Genomic DNA, 16,711 nt, shown 5'->3' with positions numbered 1-16,711 from the left:
CTTAAAACAGCTACAAAGCCAACCAAAGATGCGCAGGTCATGCTGCTTAGATTTGGGAACATGTTGTCTGAGCAGATTTTGCAGCACTGGTTTGATGGGTGTACTTTGCACTTCGCTCTGCATCAAGTCCCAAAGAGGGCCAAAAGCTGCTTAATGAGAAAGCTTCTTTAACACTGATATAGAGCGGCCACCGTTGCTCTTTGTTCCTCAGTGATGGTTCTTCTGAAATGCTCTCAAGTCTCAGTGGCACCAATGACGAGCAGAGGAAAGAACACATGGAGCTACTTGATGTGCTGATAAATCAAACTGAGCACCTCAAGAGCCCGAAGTCCGTTTGTCATGGGGAAAATACACAAGGAGCACAAAAGGTGGCTGAAGCCACGATCAGCAGGAAAACACACACACCGAGTGACTCCGACACTGATGCTCAACCATGGTTCTGTTGGCTTTACTGCCAATATGCCCTCAGATGTATAAAAACATAAAAGATACAACGAGGGCACATTAAGGTTGTAAACATTATTTGTGTAGGAGACTATCTTATTAAAAACTGCTGCTCTGTGAACTGATTCGTGCATCCTTCTTTATTTTTCACCATCTCTTGAGAGTGATTCTGTTTGTCTTGAGTTGTTTGAACAGGGCTTAACATAAAGTTTCAATTTACCAGCTGTCCTGCAACAGCTTTTTAGGTTTATATACAGTTGAGCCATAACATACATCCATTATCTTTTAGGGTTGTGGGGATCACTGGTGCTCATATCCAGCAGTCACTGTGCGAGAGGTAGGGGACACCCTGGACAGGTCGCCAGTCCATCACAGGGACACATTGAGACAAATGAGACAAACAACCATTCACTCTCTCACTCACACCTACAATTTAGAGTTATCAATCGGCCTAACATGCATGTTTTTGGTCTGTGGGAGGAAACCAGAGTACCTGGAGAAAAAACACACATGCACGGAGAGAACATAGAAATTCCACCCAGAATGGCCCCCTGGCCGGGATTCAATCCGTCAACCTTCTTGCTGAGAGACAACAGCTCTACTGACTGAGCCACTGTACCACCTGAGCAATAATACATTTTGTAAAAAAACAAGTTGGGAAACAGCACTTTAATTAATATCAATAACAAATACCTCAAGGAAAACAGTAACATTATCAGAAGTCTTGTTTTTGCAAAAACAATCACCTCAAATCAAAGTTTACTTTCAAATGTTGGGTGGCAAATACTTTTATATACTGGTACTTAAATTACACAAAACTGTCTTGATTTTAAAATCTGAGAAAAATTTTTTTTTTTTTCCAAAAGTCTTTATTTATTGCATTTTTCTTTTAATAACGGTTAACGTTTATTTTCATTACTGCTATAAAAGGACTAATGAGTGATTTCCATCATCATAGTCAGACACAATCCACTTTATTCTGGACTGTAAAATGTTTCATGGAGTTACTTTTTCATGCGTTAAACTCTAGTTTTCTTTATAAAAGACCAAATCACAGCAGCTGATTTCAATAAATTTCAAACCAACACAAATTGGCTCATAAAGTTATGAAACAGATGCCAGGTGGTGCACCTCTACTCAAGAATTATGACATTTGTGGTAAACTTTTACAGATAAAGTTTTCTTTTTTATTTGCATTAAATAAAATAAATAAACTCGAATAAATATTGCGCTTTCTGCGACGGGACTTTTGTTAAATGATACTCTATGTTTTTGTCGCAACTAAAAGTTGTCATCGTTGCAAACAAACAACTACAGGGTGTTCCATCACATTGCATACGCAAATATGAAATGTTGCTTTTTAGAGGATGTACCAGAGCTGGTTAAAACGATCCTCCTCCGTCTGCTGGGGTGACTTCCTTTGCGATCTTGTGAATTATTGTTTCGTTATTGTTGCTCACAGTGTAGGAATTGCCAAAAAATGACAAACTGTGAGGCTGGCAAATGTTTCACGCTGTGCTCTCACTGACATTTACCACCCCTCCTTCGAGCTCTCCCTCCCTCCCTTGTTTCCTCCCCCAGTCAATCCACTCACACCTCTCACTGGAGTGAAAAGCTATCAGACAAAGTGGCACTTGAGAGATTGTCTAGAAAGTTTCATCTAAGCCTGGAAATGGTGGAATGTCTGTCGTGTCTCTTTGGAAATCATTGGCGGCTTCTGCCACCTATTGGTCTGTCGCGGGGGCTCTCTGAACATGATGTCATGGTTCTTGGACTGAGCCACAACATGTTATTAATCAAATCAGTAAATTTTGTGTACGACCGCTTTACTTTGATTGATCGCCCTCTCTGCCTCTCGTACATTTGACACCTGTGTCTATGACATCAGATTAAGGTTTGAAAGAACATTAAACAAACATCTTTTGTACTTATGGATGATGACGAGACTTGAGCAGCTCAAAAATCAATAACGCCGCCTAAAAGGTGAAAGCAGCATGTCGGCGAAGGTCTTTTCTGTTACCGACTGTGTAAAGTACCGAACCATGAAATGAAAGACTTATCGCCTCATTTGTTTCCTGCAGGAATTTAGACAGCAAGAATTAAATAATGACTGGCTTTATTAAGATGAATTACCGGAGAGATGGACTGAATTTGGGGAATTGCTCATGAACAAATATTAAGAAATGTGAACTCCTTGCAATCATCAACTCATTAGAAAGAATGACATGGTAAGCATGGTCAAATCTTCTGGTATGTTTACATTTCAAAGAGTAGTTTTCAACAGGCTTTTCACGTGTCTTGACTTGATACATAAATCTGCTAGATTAAACAGTCCCTCCGGGATATTCAAGATTTTATTTTATTCATTTATTTATCTATTTTTAGATTGTAGCTGCCTGAAATGTGTGATTTTGAGGCAGCTTTGTCAGATAGTTGAGGGTAAAGTTGTGATGTTTTGTGGTCAAAATTTTTTAACATGACAAGAACAAATACATTTACTAACTTTACCATATGACTGATACAAACAAAACAATGCTGTTTTGATGTCAAGGTCCAAATGAAACTAATAAAGTCAGTGAAGCTTCTGATTCTGATGTAATATAGGCTATATGTGACCCAGCAAGTGATTTCAGTTTTTTCTTTTTATATCTCTGTTGCACATTTATACAGTCAGCTGTTAATGACTTAATAAACTTAACTCACGCTGACCGGTTGTCCATGAGTTAAAGTGACACCTCTGGCTGATAAAAGATTTCTCCTCCATTTAAGAAGGAAACTCGTCTCTTGGCACTCATCACCACCATTTCTGGCTGGGTCGTACACCGTCTGACTGATAAGGAATGTGTTCAAGCACATGGTGCAAAACAGTTTTCCATGGCTTTCACGTAAAACTTCAAACAATATTGTCTTGCCAAATGTAAGCAGTGCTATTCAGGGCGGCTGTGGCTGAGTGGTTAGAGCAGTCGTCCTCCATTGCAAGAGCTGAGGGTTCAAATCCACCAGCAGTCACATGCTGAAGCATCCCTGGGCAAGACACTGAACCCCCTCTGTTGGGTGTCACATCAGTGTATGAATGTGACAGAGCCCTGATAAGTCTCTTTAGAATGATTTGTTCAATTAGCTTTGTAGAGATCTAGTAGAGTGATGTATGAATGGGTAAATAAGGCACAGATTGTGTTGTAAAGCACGTTGAGTATCTCGATAAGATAGCGAGGCACTATATAAATACAGTCCATTTACCATTTACCATTGATTCAAGGGCAAATGTGATTTTCTGACATAGGAACTTTACTACACCTTATGTATATTTTTATTGTTGGTGTATATTTCAGATCCTTGTATGCTGTTTATTAGAGATGCACAATATTGGAATTTTGTGTGATATCCGATATAATAAATAATAACTTATTTGGCCAATAAACGATACCAATACCAATATTTTTTCCCCTAGAACTATTTACAGAGACTACATAGCTTTTTCTGCCATGGAATTAAAATACTACATTATTCTGCACGGTCTTTGTCAGTTTGGCCTGTTACCAAATGCAGATGCCAAAAAGGGGGCGGAAAATGATGGAACACTTCAACTTGGGTTATGTTTAATGTCATATTTATTCATGACATTTACTCTCTCTAACACAATGACAACACTCGAACAGTGCAAATTTGTACCTTTTATATCTGAGATATTTTGATAGAATGGTCGATGTCCGATATTTAACTTATCGCTAATATAGGCCGATACTGGTACCATGCTGATAATATTGTGCATCCCTAATGTTTATTTTTATTTATAATTTATATATATATATATATATATATATATATATATATATATATATATATATATATAGCTGTTTTTGGGTGTAACTGGGACCTTGCAAACACAATTTTGTTCCACCTCATGTACGACATGATGTGAATGACAGTCTCCTTGAACCTTGATTGCATCCTGTATGCTTGGATTCCAAGATGTGGAAATGGGGAGGTAGCGAAGGCGATTGGTTACGTTGAAAAAAGGTGCATCAATTGCAAAACTGAGCAGAATTTTTGGGATTTGGCCAAATTTAAACGTGGAGTGAGCAACAACACAAGACCAAATATAAAACGTATAGGCTGTGGCTGTATTACATAACTGGCTCATGAAGCTGCTTTTGGCTATTAAAAACAATATTTCCTTCATCCTATGATGAACTTAATCCTGGTGAGAGTTGTTAATGATAATGCCTCAACCTAATTGTTTTAGAGGTTTTTCTTCCCTAACATTTTTCTCATTGACTTATTGTGTTTGAGTGAGGTTGAGAAGGCAACGGTTATATTTTTGTCTGTCTGACAACACAATGACTCCATTTCATCCAACATAATAATAATTTAAAAAAAAACAGTTTGAAACTCTGTCTAGCAGATAATGCTAAAGGCACGAGTAAAATCCCTGAAACCAGTCATGCAGGGCTTTAGGTCTGAATTCAAGAAGAAGTCTCATGGGCATTAAATCTGAGAGTTAATGATTACACTGTAAGACGATCTGCGATGCCTTGTTGCCATATGGTGATTAAATGCATGTGTGTAGTCAACTGTTACATGACATCTTTATGTGGAAACACAAAAGTTACCATGACTAACCAATGGAGTGGACGTTTTGTTCATAAAACATTTCCTATTGTGTTGTTGTTAAAACAATACTTTTTAGAGCTGGAAAAAACTAGAGATTGGAATTAAAAACAGGTCACTAGTGAGGGTTTGTAGGTCTTTTTTGTTTGTTTGCTTAAATATTTAAATGGGCTTAAGCATATTCTAAAAGGTATAGGCGTCCATTTCTTGGCCTTTTATAGAACCGGTTAGATTTAATCAAGAAGCACAAGCTGAAGATGGAAATCATTAGTTGTTGCCATAACACTTTTCTATCTGCAGAAACAATTACACAATAAAATATAGAAGAAAAGTGGCAAGTATTTTACAATATTTACTGAGCAATATAGTTGGAGAAAACACTTTACAAACATTGAATGTCCTTTCCACACAACGTACGTTTTTTAATTCATAGAGTGAAAACTCAATAGTGTGCGCCATTTACCATTTGTATTGTAAATCTGCACAACAGAATTATAAAATGTACGAGGTTATGAGTTTTAAAAAGTGATGAGCTAATAAATGTTTGCAAAACATCCATTTTTAGTGTAAAAAGTCCTTAAGGCTCAATTATGTTCTATTGCATTACCCACTCGTTCCTGCTTGAAATAGACTTATTTAAGAGTTCTCCTTACATTTAGTACTTTTGGATCATTTAGAGTTAGGAAACCTTCATACTTTTCTATCACCTTCACATCAAAATGGGTAAGTGCAGAGCAAACTTCAACTTACTGAACAAATGTAAAAAAAAACATATTCCTTAAGGCTGTGTAGAAGTCATCAAGCCGATAATGTAGAGGAGGAAGAGGGAGCAGCAGACATCTGTGGTTATACAAACACAAGTGTTTTCAGTGATCAGGTTACAGATTTTGTGTGTGGGAGTTTTGAGTTAATGAGGCGAACGTTGAGGCAAATTCTAGTAAAACGCAAGAAATACAAATTAAAGAGGAAAGGAGACCATTTGACTTTAATTCAGATTATTTTATAGCGATGCTTAGTGGTTATGTTCCTGAAATCATTCGCAAATTAAAACAGCACGAGATGACCTCCATTTTTTTGTGTTTTCAACAAATCTGAAAACTCCGTACTCTTTCTTTACGCCTGGTCGGACCGCTAAAGATGATTTTCTATGTTTGGGTATTAACAGATATTGTTACAGATTCACCGCCAGAATAAAAAATTCAATGCTTTTCCTAAACATTTATTTCTCCTACGAGTTATTTGGAAGCTTTTACAGTAACTAAAACAAACATTTTGTTAATGGATTTTTTAAATAATTATTTCCACTGTTGTAAGTTAGAAATGCAGAGAACAAATAATGAAGGGAATCTAATGACAAACAGACATTGTTTTCTCTCTGAAACAAACAGCTAGAGTACAATGGTGGGGTGGGGGTGGTAACAGAGCCTTGGTAAATTAAGCTTTCAACCTTTTTTGGGAAATGAGATGGAGCTGGGGTGAAGTGGAAAACCCCTCAGCTGTTGATACAAATGTTGACCTGCAACATCTGATTCTGACTAAATAATTCCTCGAATCATGCAACAGTCATTTATGCCCATAATTGATAACGGTTGTTTACAGACATGCTGCGTCACAGAATGCGAGTGATAGGTTGTGTTGGTCGCAGAGTCCTCGTCATTTAAAGCCATTTTCAACACTCTGACTGGTACAGCTGTTAATGTTTAGGCAATGCGACTGATTTAAAGAGTAATAATAAAATTCACCACATCCTGCTACTTGTATTTCATTTTGTCCAGCTCTCTTCAACATATGGGTGTCCCCTTGTTCTTGACCTAAAAACTTTGCAAATACAACTTCAAAACGAATCATTTTTCCAATGTTTCCAAAATTTAACCATAAAGGGCCAGTTGGACAAATCCCCAAGACTCCAGACCTCATGGTATCCATCATGCATCATTCGATCAGTATCATTGTGGAAAACCACATCAAAGAAGAGATTATCCTCGAATGAGGCCTAAAATAAGATCGGTTACACTGGTATCCTCAGAACTCCAAAATCAGACCAGCGATGGGCTTCAACTATTTTAAAACAAAATGGCCATTTACAAATTACTTCACAGTTGGAGAAGCTTCCCTGCTGGGCGTACAAACTCAAACTGTGGTGATATTTGATAGTGTTACGTGTCACATTTGATCTGTGATGACTACCACGTATTGGTTTTGTTCAAAGATGTGCCTGCATACTTTCTTTGCCTGTTGTTGGTTAGAGGGGGCTGACAAATGATTCGCCATGTTATTTCATCTTCCTCTTTTTCTTCTACGTCCTTCAGGGTGGCAGGATAATAAAAGCCTAGCCCGTCTAAACTGAGCGTGCTCCACACATCTTGTGTGCATTCTTCATTAGTGTCAGTAAAGAATTTGCTCTTTTCCAAATAAAAGGCTAAAAATGTGAAATTCTATGTGTTAACAAAGAAAACCTAAAATAAAGCAAAACGATCAGTTTGTTTGAGCAAAACCATCCACTTCAAATCAAAAAGTGCAAGTCTCAACCACAGCCACAGCTCTAAAGGGGAACAGCAGTGCGTTGTGATTATTAGGACCATGTTATCAGCTGTCACTGCGTGACATGAATGCTCAGTGTGAAATTGCCCGTCTAGACTTGACGTCATATCACTATCCACACACACACACCTACACACGCACACCGACACACACCAGAGGTGCCCTTCTCGTCTAAGCCTTCTACCTGACACCAAAGTAGCGAATGCTTGTGGGACTATCGATCACCCAGATTCAAAATTCTGTGTGAAGCCAATGAAACGATCACTTTTATTCTTCTTGAAATTTTAACGCTTCTTTCAAATATGATTTTATGAAGTCATATGACGCCAGACACATAAATGCACACAAAACTGTTTAGACTGAATTGTTTACCCAATAAAAATCTGTGCTATAAAAACTCCAAATAATGCAAGAAATATGGCAAGAAATAGGTCATTTAAAACACTGAGATTTTAACAAAAAAAAAAAGGTATTTCAGTCAAGTCAAATTTATTTATAGCGCACATTTAAAACAGCAGCTGTATTCAAAGAGCTTAACAACAAGATCAAGGCAGTAATTAAAGAAAAAATAATAAGATGTAATTAAAAGCACTAAAAACATGAACATAAAAACACAAAAACTATGAGAAACAATGAAATACTAACTCAAATCACACTGTGTTAAACGTCAGTGAATACGGGTGTGTTTTTAGGAGAGATTTAAAAGCAGGGAGTGAGGTGGCCTGTCTAGTGTTGAGGGGCACAGATTGTTCATAAGTTTAAGGCCCACAACTGAAAAAGCCCGATCTCCTCTGAGCTTCAATCTGTTTTTTTGGTAAAACCAAAAGCAGCTCGTCAGATGATATCAGCGCCCAAGAAGGAACATAAGGTTGAAGTAGCTCCGAGACGTACGAGGGTGCAAGGCCATTTATGCCATTAAATGTCAGTAGGAGAATGTTCAAATCAATTCTGACACGTACAGGAAGCCAGTGAAGGGAGGACAAAACTGGTGAAATATGCTCAAGCCTACACGTTCCTGTTAATAGCTGAGCTGCAGCATTTTGGACGCGTTGGAGGCGTGAGAGGGACACCTGACTGACCCCAACACAAAACGAGTTACAGTATTCTAGCTGGGCTGTAATGAAGGCATGGACAAGTTTTTCCATGTCAGATCTGGTCAACATGGAGCTATCTGCCTTAACTGAAAGAAGCTTTTTTGTAGAACAGAGTTAATCGGTTTATTAAACTTAAAGTCAGAGTCTAAAACCATCCCGAGATTTGTAACAGACTGCTTATACGGCTCAAGGGAGTCAAGGGGAGTTTTAGGAGTGTTCTTCATCAAGAACTGATGGCATGCAAAGGAAATCTTTAGCAAAGAGAAAACCTGGAAGAGAGAAAACTAACAAAGGCCCCCCCAAAAAATTGAAATTGCAACACAATTTAGATGAAATTGTGAAGTCCAAAGGATATGAAACCCAGAAAGCCAGAACAGAAAAAACTAACTGAGTAAAGAGCATGAAAAGATAGCAGAGATGACAAAAGTTTGAGTGAAACTATTGGTACAGGCATCATCAGGGACTGGACGCCTGTCTGTCATCGGAGTTGGACCTTCAGGTTCAGAGAGACTGATTTTTATTATTATTTTTATTTTTTGCATGTATGGCAGTTTGCTAAATTCTGAGCATAGCTTAGATCAGTGTCTCCAAGGTTGGGGTCAAGACCTCACTGGGAGTCACAAAACAAGTGAAGAGACTTGTGATGCTTTCCTGAATTCAAGGAAAATAGACAAAAAATGTGCCATTGATGAATATTTATCAGTTCTTGTCATTTAAGACTTTCCTGCTATTTGTGGATCAGAAACTGAAAAGTTTGGGAACGACTGGCTTCGATTACTTCAGCTGAATGGGAACAGCGTGAACATCGTGTTTAAACGTTTACCACTTCAAGACAATAAAACCGACTTGAGCTTTAAAACAAAATGTTCTTGATTCAAAGTTTTGTGGGTGTAGTTTAAGGACAAAGTCACGGCTTAGAAAAACGTTTGAACTCTTAATTAAGCCATAACTGAGTTAAAAAGATCATATCAGAACTTAAATATCTAAATTGCACTTGCATCTACAGTGTTAACCTAAAGAAAAAAGTTATTTCATTCAGCCAGGGTAAATTAAAAAGCTGAGAAAAATGCCTTGTTTCTAACTGCTTGTGTTTCCGTCTTAGCCTTAGTCAAAAGGAAGGAACAAAACACTGCAGTATAAAACAAAGTGTTTCAGCCGAAATACTTATGGCTGTGCGTCACATTGTGTCGTTTTCTGCATCATTAGTGAACATCAAAATAACGAAAAAAGTACGCCAGATATGTTTGTTGCTGTTTTTGTTAAAGACATAGAGATAAGGGCCATAAAAAAACAACGGAAAGGGAAAGTGTTGAGCAAGTTCCAGACTGTATAAAAAGTGCAGCGTTTAATCAGAAAAGGACCTTGTTGTGAAAACCGACCGGTGAAATATTGCGCAACTCTCTCCTGACTCCACGTTTACGTCAGACATTTGGAATAAGTTGTACACGCCGATTACGCAGTGTAACATGTCAACATCTCACTTCAAACAGACCTATAAACTCAATAATCCGCTCCAAATGAGTGGTAGCCCGTAGAGGCGTCAACACATGTGCATCACATGCTTGTTTCTACCATCTCCAGCATGGCGATTGCATAAATCCCGCAAATTCCTGATCTCAGTGCATGTGCTGAAAAAGAAAGGGGGCAGAGGAGCAGGAGTCCAAGCAGGGGGAGGGCAAACAGGAAAAAAAAAGAACAGTTTTCATCTTCCTTTGCGGTGGTGGCAGTCTATACCAGCATCTCTAAATCAAATCTGTCATCCGTGGAACGAGCGTTTTCCAACCACAATAACGTTACCACCACCAGACTGGCCTTGACCCCATCCAGTAAAACCTCTTTTGAAAACCATCTAATGTGTTCTGTCCAAATTTGGTAGCATCCTCTTTGGTGGTCCTCCCGGTGCCTCTTTGTGTATGTGTGATATGTTTGTGTGTCAGCGTACGAGTTTCATCCTTTCTTTTCAGAGGGGCAGCTCAGTTTGAATTAGCCTTGATATACTCTGCACCTGTTGTATGTCTACAGTCCACAGATAAACATAACTACAACTAAACTAAACTAAATCTATTTGCTGCCTTGCTAAGTCGCCTGTGGGAGAGGTAGAGCTCTCTTGAGGCTTCCTTGAGCGCTGGACATTTCCAGGAATAGGAAGCTGCAGATTGTACAACCACTTCAGAAAACACTAACAGGGCCTGATGTATGTGCGCACGTGCCTGCGCCACATCCAAAGGTGTATTTCTGCTCAAGGTACAAACAAAGCCAGTGCAATAGCAACACTGGCATACATAGTAGATGTTATTTTGAAGAAGAAAAGCATAAAATCATTATTATTGTTAACAGGAAAATAATTCTGCATGTACTAAAACACTCCAACAACATGTTTTGAAGAGGATTTGTGGTAAACTAACAGGAAGTCACATCAAAACAAGCAGTAGTACATTCTCACTCTGTGTTTAGTTCAGCACATTACAAAACAGAAACTCTGAAGATGGAAGAAAATAAAAACTTTCTAGTTACATTAAAAAGAACAGTGGCTATTTGTATGATACTTGGCTTACAATAGCTTAAAAAAAATCCATTATAAAAATACAAAACCAGTTATACAACCAGATCAACCAATTTGCTGGTGACAGACAAAACTAGCTGTTCGCATGATAAAGGAGGACCACCAGCCTAACGACCGATCGTTAATGCCCTGATGGCCATGGTGGTCATTCCGTATGTTGAAGGAGTTTCAGAAAAACTGAGATGTTAATTTTCTAAACATGACATCCCAGTGGCTGAAGACTGGTCCATCCCAAAGATCCAGTCCCCCGGCACAAACAGAGTAATATTGTGTATGCTGTTCAGTGACAGGAGGGCTGTGATCAGTCTTACATGGGGGAAACTAAGGATGGCCCAGCACAGAAGAGCAACATCATCAGGGCAGGACTCTGCGGTCTACACTCATCTGCAGACCAGCAGTCACTCTTTCAGGGATGAAGATGTTCACATCCTTGATAGAGAGGAACGATGGTTTGAGAGAGGAGTAAAGGAGGCCATCTTTGTGAAAAGAAATTGTCCATCATTAAACAGGGGTGGAGGCCTCCGGGTTCAACCCCCCCCCCCCCCCCCCTACAATGCTGTTATATCAAAACGGCCCTCTGTGAATAGCAAGTGGCCATCAGGGCACTAACGATCGGTCATTAGGCTGATGGTCATCCTTGATCATGTGAACAGCTAGTTTTGGCTGTCACCAGTAAACTGGTTGCTCTACTATGCTAGGTGCTGTTTATAAGACTGAGTTTAGTGCAGCTCCTCAGACTGACAAAACCTTTTGGATAAAAGACGAAACGTTTCAACAATTTTTTATTTTTAAATCCGTCCAGAGGACCCGACTTAACTTTGTTAGATTTTTCTGCCTGGATTGTTGCGCATGCATCAGGATAAATTCTGAAGGTGAAGACTCGGCGTGCGTCTCTTACCTCCGAGTTCTTTTACATTCAAGATGGCATTTGGAAATGGCACTGCTTTGATGCTAAAACCTAAGAGGAGAAAAATAAAACTGTTTTTACAATAAAATAAATTGTTTTAAAGTCACTTTCAAACAATGCTGAGTTTGGCTCTTTTTTATTACCATATATCCATTTCATTTCATATTTAGGGTTACAGAGAATATTCAGAGAGCCCCATTCTAGGGCAGAAAACACATTTGAAGTTGTAAACATTTTTATGCAGTCCAGTTTATATATCAGGAAAAAAGACGAGAAGCTGAGCTGAAAGGGCTTCAGTGGGTTCAGCTGAAGAAAACTAAATGTGTAAAGTGCCTCTCTGGGTTATGTGATTTATTTCTGTGGCTGGAAATGGGAAACAGTAGAACACGGTAAAGGAAACCAAAGGAGGAACAGATATAATTTGTCTCAAATTGTGCTTCATTTTCTGAGCAGTAGTTCAGTTTTAACAACACTAGCAGGTGGAGGTATGTATATGAGTTTCCAAACCACTAAGCTTTGTTTTTAAGCACGTAGCAACAGTCTAATAGGTAAATATAATGTGAGGGACGCAACGTTCCCTCATGTTCACCTTTGCTATTCTTCTTCATTTGTAAATGTTAGCTGTCATAGTTACCTCAACTATAATACATATTAAGTAACATGCATACTTTTTCTGTTGAGGAGTGACTAGCAGCAGGCATACACAAAAGTTCAATCCAGAGAGAAAAACAGATTTACTGCACATTTAGGGACTGCTTTATATTTAGCTTCTACTGGACAAAGACTAAATCTCAAATGGAACCTCTGCAACAGCTCAACATCACCGCTGTCAAAGCCAGGGGAGGAGGGAGGAATGTCGGTGTTCTTAAGGGACTGCGCTGCATATATGGAAAGCAGTGCTCACCACTGGGAAAATTATGTACTAAACACAGAAGCCTCCTGCTCTCCTGGACGTGCTTAACGCCAGCCTCCAACTTAAATGGAGCAAAGAAGCCACGCTTTGGCTGGTGACATCCTGACATCCATTCTGGAACAAACACTGGGACTTTTGAGCGCACAGGGAGAACATTTATTCCCCCCCGGCTGGAAAACCTGTATAGTGAAATATTTCCATGATCTTAGTCTGAATGACAAGATAAAAGACGTTTCTAAAGCTCTGAAAGCGTCCACGCAAAGGAAATGGTTTTACCTGTGTTTGCTTCCAAGTGCAAATACTTTCCCTTTTTACCATTAATGTGACGCCACATGGACTTAGCACGTACCTGTTGTAGGAACGATGCCGTCAGTGCTCTCACTACACAGGCGTGAGAGCAAGCTGGTCTTTCCGGCACTTGTCAGGCCGATGCACACCACATCGTACTCTGGTCTTGGCGGTGGGGGTCCTTTACAGCACATTGCCCGGAAACACTAAAAAAATGTACAAACAACAAAACAGAAAGTACTGAATGTAAACTGAGGCTAACAATGCACACAGAAGGCTCTGGTTGATACATGTGCACCAGGGCTATTCAACTTCAGTCTGGTCCACCAATAACTTCATAAATAAAATAAAAAAAATTGGGTTGTTTTTGGTTTCGGGTTCAGTTTACTGCATTTATGATTCAATGCAATAAAATAAACAAAGTTAAAAGATAGCAGATCATTGTAAAACTTGGGTTTATTTTCATAATGACTTTAATCGTTGGATGTCCGGCCCCTGAGCTGCTGGCTTTCAGAAACTGTGGCCCCCTGAGCAGTTTAGTTGAATAGCCCTGCTTATAAATCTGGGGTCAGTCATGAATTTTCCACATTTGCTTTAAATTTATTTTAATCAAAATAAGTAATTTTAAGAAATTAACACTAATAAAAAGAGAATGATTAATGAGGACTAATAAAACTACACAGCAATAACTACTCAGGACATTCAGTGCTAAGTAATATCTCATCTAAGTGCTGCTGGCGCAACATTTGTTTTATCTGCATGTGAACACCGTCTAACTTACGGTGCGCAAAGGCAGACCTGCAACGCCATTAATCATGACCTTAGGCCAAGACCCCTGCTGTGAGACGTTAGGGGGCAAACACAGTGAGAACCGTGAATCACATCTTTAAACTTATGTGGGAAGATCAGTTTCCAAAACTAAAGCGAGAACTTTTTTATTAGCAAGACAGAAACTAGTCTGGACATGACCGGGCAGACACAATCTCTCTCTCTCTCTCTGTCACACATACACACACATAACATGCACACACACACACATATGCACGCATACACTCAGCCCCTCCCATCTCGTATATCAGATAGAATATCATCACAAATTTGTCTTTCAGTCAAGTCAGCAGACGACCCTGTTCTACCCTCTGTTACTGTTTACAACCAAAGACTCTGATAACAGGTCAAAGATGCACATAGACCAGGGGTCTGCACCATTTGCGATAAAAAGAGCCATTTTTGCCACTTTGCTTACTAATTACGATGTCCGGAGCCGCAACACCTACAACTGTGTACCGTATTGTCAACTGGCGGCCCAAGTTAGTTGGAGATGGCTTTTCCAGCAAGAGGGTGCAAAATTATAAAATGAAAAATGTCTATTATTAACATTTATTGATATTTTTACATTTTAATGCAAAGTAAAAGACCAGATTCATGTGAAGAAAGAAAAAATATATAATTTTAACAATTTTATAAAAATGAAAACACTGAACTCTGCATGCCAATGAAAGTTCTCTTAATTGTTGAATAATTAAATATCCTACTTAAAGCATAAAGTTAAAGACTGTATAAAATTTGGCCAGTTTGTTGGATATCTAGTTACAGTTTTAAAGAAAAATAAATATTTTGTTTACTTTGACAATGTTTTTTATGTTTTATTCTTAGTGTTATCAAAGTTACTCATCATATTCCGTCTCAGCAGCTTGTCTAAAGATATTCCAAAACAATTTGGTTTTGAGAGAAAGAGCACGCTGAGAGACTGGAAGTTAACTTAACAAAGTGACTAACATACTCCTAGCATGATGCAGTCCACATGTTTTACGCCTCATATTTGTACTATTCTTTACATGTTTGAAAATGACAGGAAATCTGCTAAAACTAGCCATTTTTTGGTGGTAATAATTTAAATAAAATTCAGTTTTATTTTAGTTTTGGTTACAGCCTGAAAGAGCTGCTGCAGAGGTACCAAAGAGTCACATGTGGCCCCGGAGCCACAGGTTGCAGACCCCTGACATAGACAAACTGATCCACAGATTAAACGTGGTAATCACTCTCATCGAGCTAATACTGAGGGGAGAAGAGTCAAAACTGCTGGAAAATAGGGAGAAAGTTTGCTAAATTTTAGTTTTGACACATAAATACCGTTTGCCAACTAATTGCAGCTCAGTGAGATATTACGTTCACACTTTTACTATATATATATATATATATATATATATATATATATATATATATATATAGCTTGCTCTCATGTCTGTGTAGTCAGAGCACTGTCGGCATCGTTATATGCGTTTAATTATAAAAACATAGGTTGTTGGATAACATTCAACTTTTAACAATTTTGTGGAGAAAAAAAAATCCTACTACAGGTTATTTCTAAAATATTTCTTGTAGTTGTAATAAAAAATGTCAAGGATTGTGCACTAGCAATTATGAAAATTATATAAAAGTTATGATCCAGCTGTTTACAGCTGTTTTAATAAAGTCTGTAATCTCGAACACATCATCGAAAAGTACAAATGACTGGGCTGAAAGGACACAAACAAAAAAACATTAAATAAATTGTGAGCATATGTGTTCTTTAATGTTTGCTACAAATTCCAGATTTGTTTTTTTTTTTAAACAAAAAAAGGACTATTTGTTAAGACTGCACCCTTGATTAGGATAAACACAGCAATGTGAACAAGAATCATTTGATGTTTGTCTCCTTCAAACTCGAGGGCAACAACAGAGCAGAAAACAGTGTTTAAAGGCTCACACACCAAAACAACAGCGATCACTAGGGTCATTTTTCAGAGACGTGCCAAAGCGGAGCTGCTGTTTGATGGAGATGTGGGGAATCTGCTTCAGCAGAACCAGACGCCGACTGAAGGGAACCCGACCCCCGCCGACTCCTCCGTGAACCCACCAGTCTGCTTAAACAGGAAACATTCTCCTCTCCCAGAAAAACGGCAAGATCAGAAACACACGCGTGTCAGATGGGGGAACACATGTACAAACTTGGTTCAGTTAAGTCATTCTATTCTCCCTGTTGCTCAAGTCTCTCATCACAGCCTTCAGCTGCCACCTACTCTCCCTGCAGCTACATGTAACATTTTCTGTAGAAAATTAATCAACCCTTCAGGTCTGGTGCTGAGTCGGCATTGCTGAACTGCTGAAGCCTTACCGCGTTGGATGACTTTTATTTATTCACCCCTAAAAGTGTAAACAACAACGAGAATAGAGACGGCCGCTTGTCTATGTGAGAGCACAAAGAAAGGATTTCACAACAGTAACTAAAGGAGCTTCCAGGGCCTGACCCCGGGGTCCCCATGTACACCGTGGCCCCTGTGAGAAAAAGAGTTGGCAGTTCCCACCTC

General features: G+C 38.8%; 2 protein-coding genes across 2 annotated transcripts in view; one reads left to right on the top strand and one right to left on the bottom strand.

Annotated features, from left to right (window-relative positions):
- Nucleotides 1–16,711, top strand: part of tmem8b (transmembrane protein 8B) — a 1,109,927-nt gene that overhangs the window by 472,425 nt on the left and 620,791 nt on the right. The gene's annotated exons all lie outside the window — the stretch shown is intronic.
- The window catches only part of LOC119413873 (ADP-ribosylation factor-like protein 15), a 113,570-nt gene that overhangs the window by 68,665 nt on the left and 28,194 nt on the right, over nt 1–16,711 (bottom strand). Inside the window, exons 2-3 of the mRNA XM_037680938.1 lie at nt 13,423–13,567; nt 12,152–12,211 (exon numbers count right to left, since the gene is read on the bottom strand). Coding sequence (XP_037536866.1) covers nt 12,152–12,211; nt 13,423–13,567 — 205 coding nt within the window. The remainder of the gene's footprint in view (nt 1–12,151; nt 12,212–13,422; nt 13,568–16,711) is intronic.

This window comes from Nematolebias whitei, chromosome 8 (genome assembly GCF_014905685.2).
Source record: "Nematolebias whitei isolate Nwh7 chromosome 8, NemWhi1, whole genome shotgun sequence".
Classification (NCBI taxonomy): Eukaryota; Metazoa; Chordata; class Actinopteri; order Cyprinodontiformes; family Rivulidae; genus Nematolebias; species Nematolebias whitei.
This window is presented reverse-complemented; position numbering and strand designations above follow the sequence as displayed.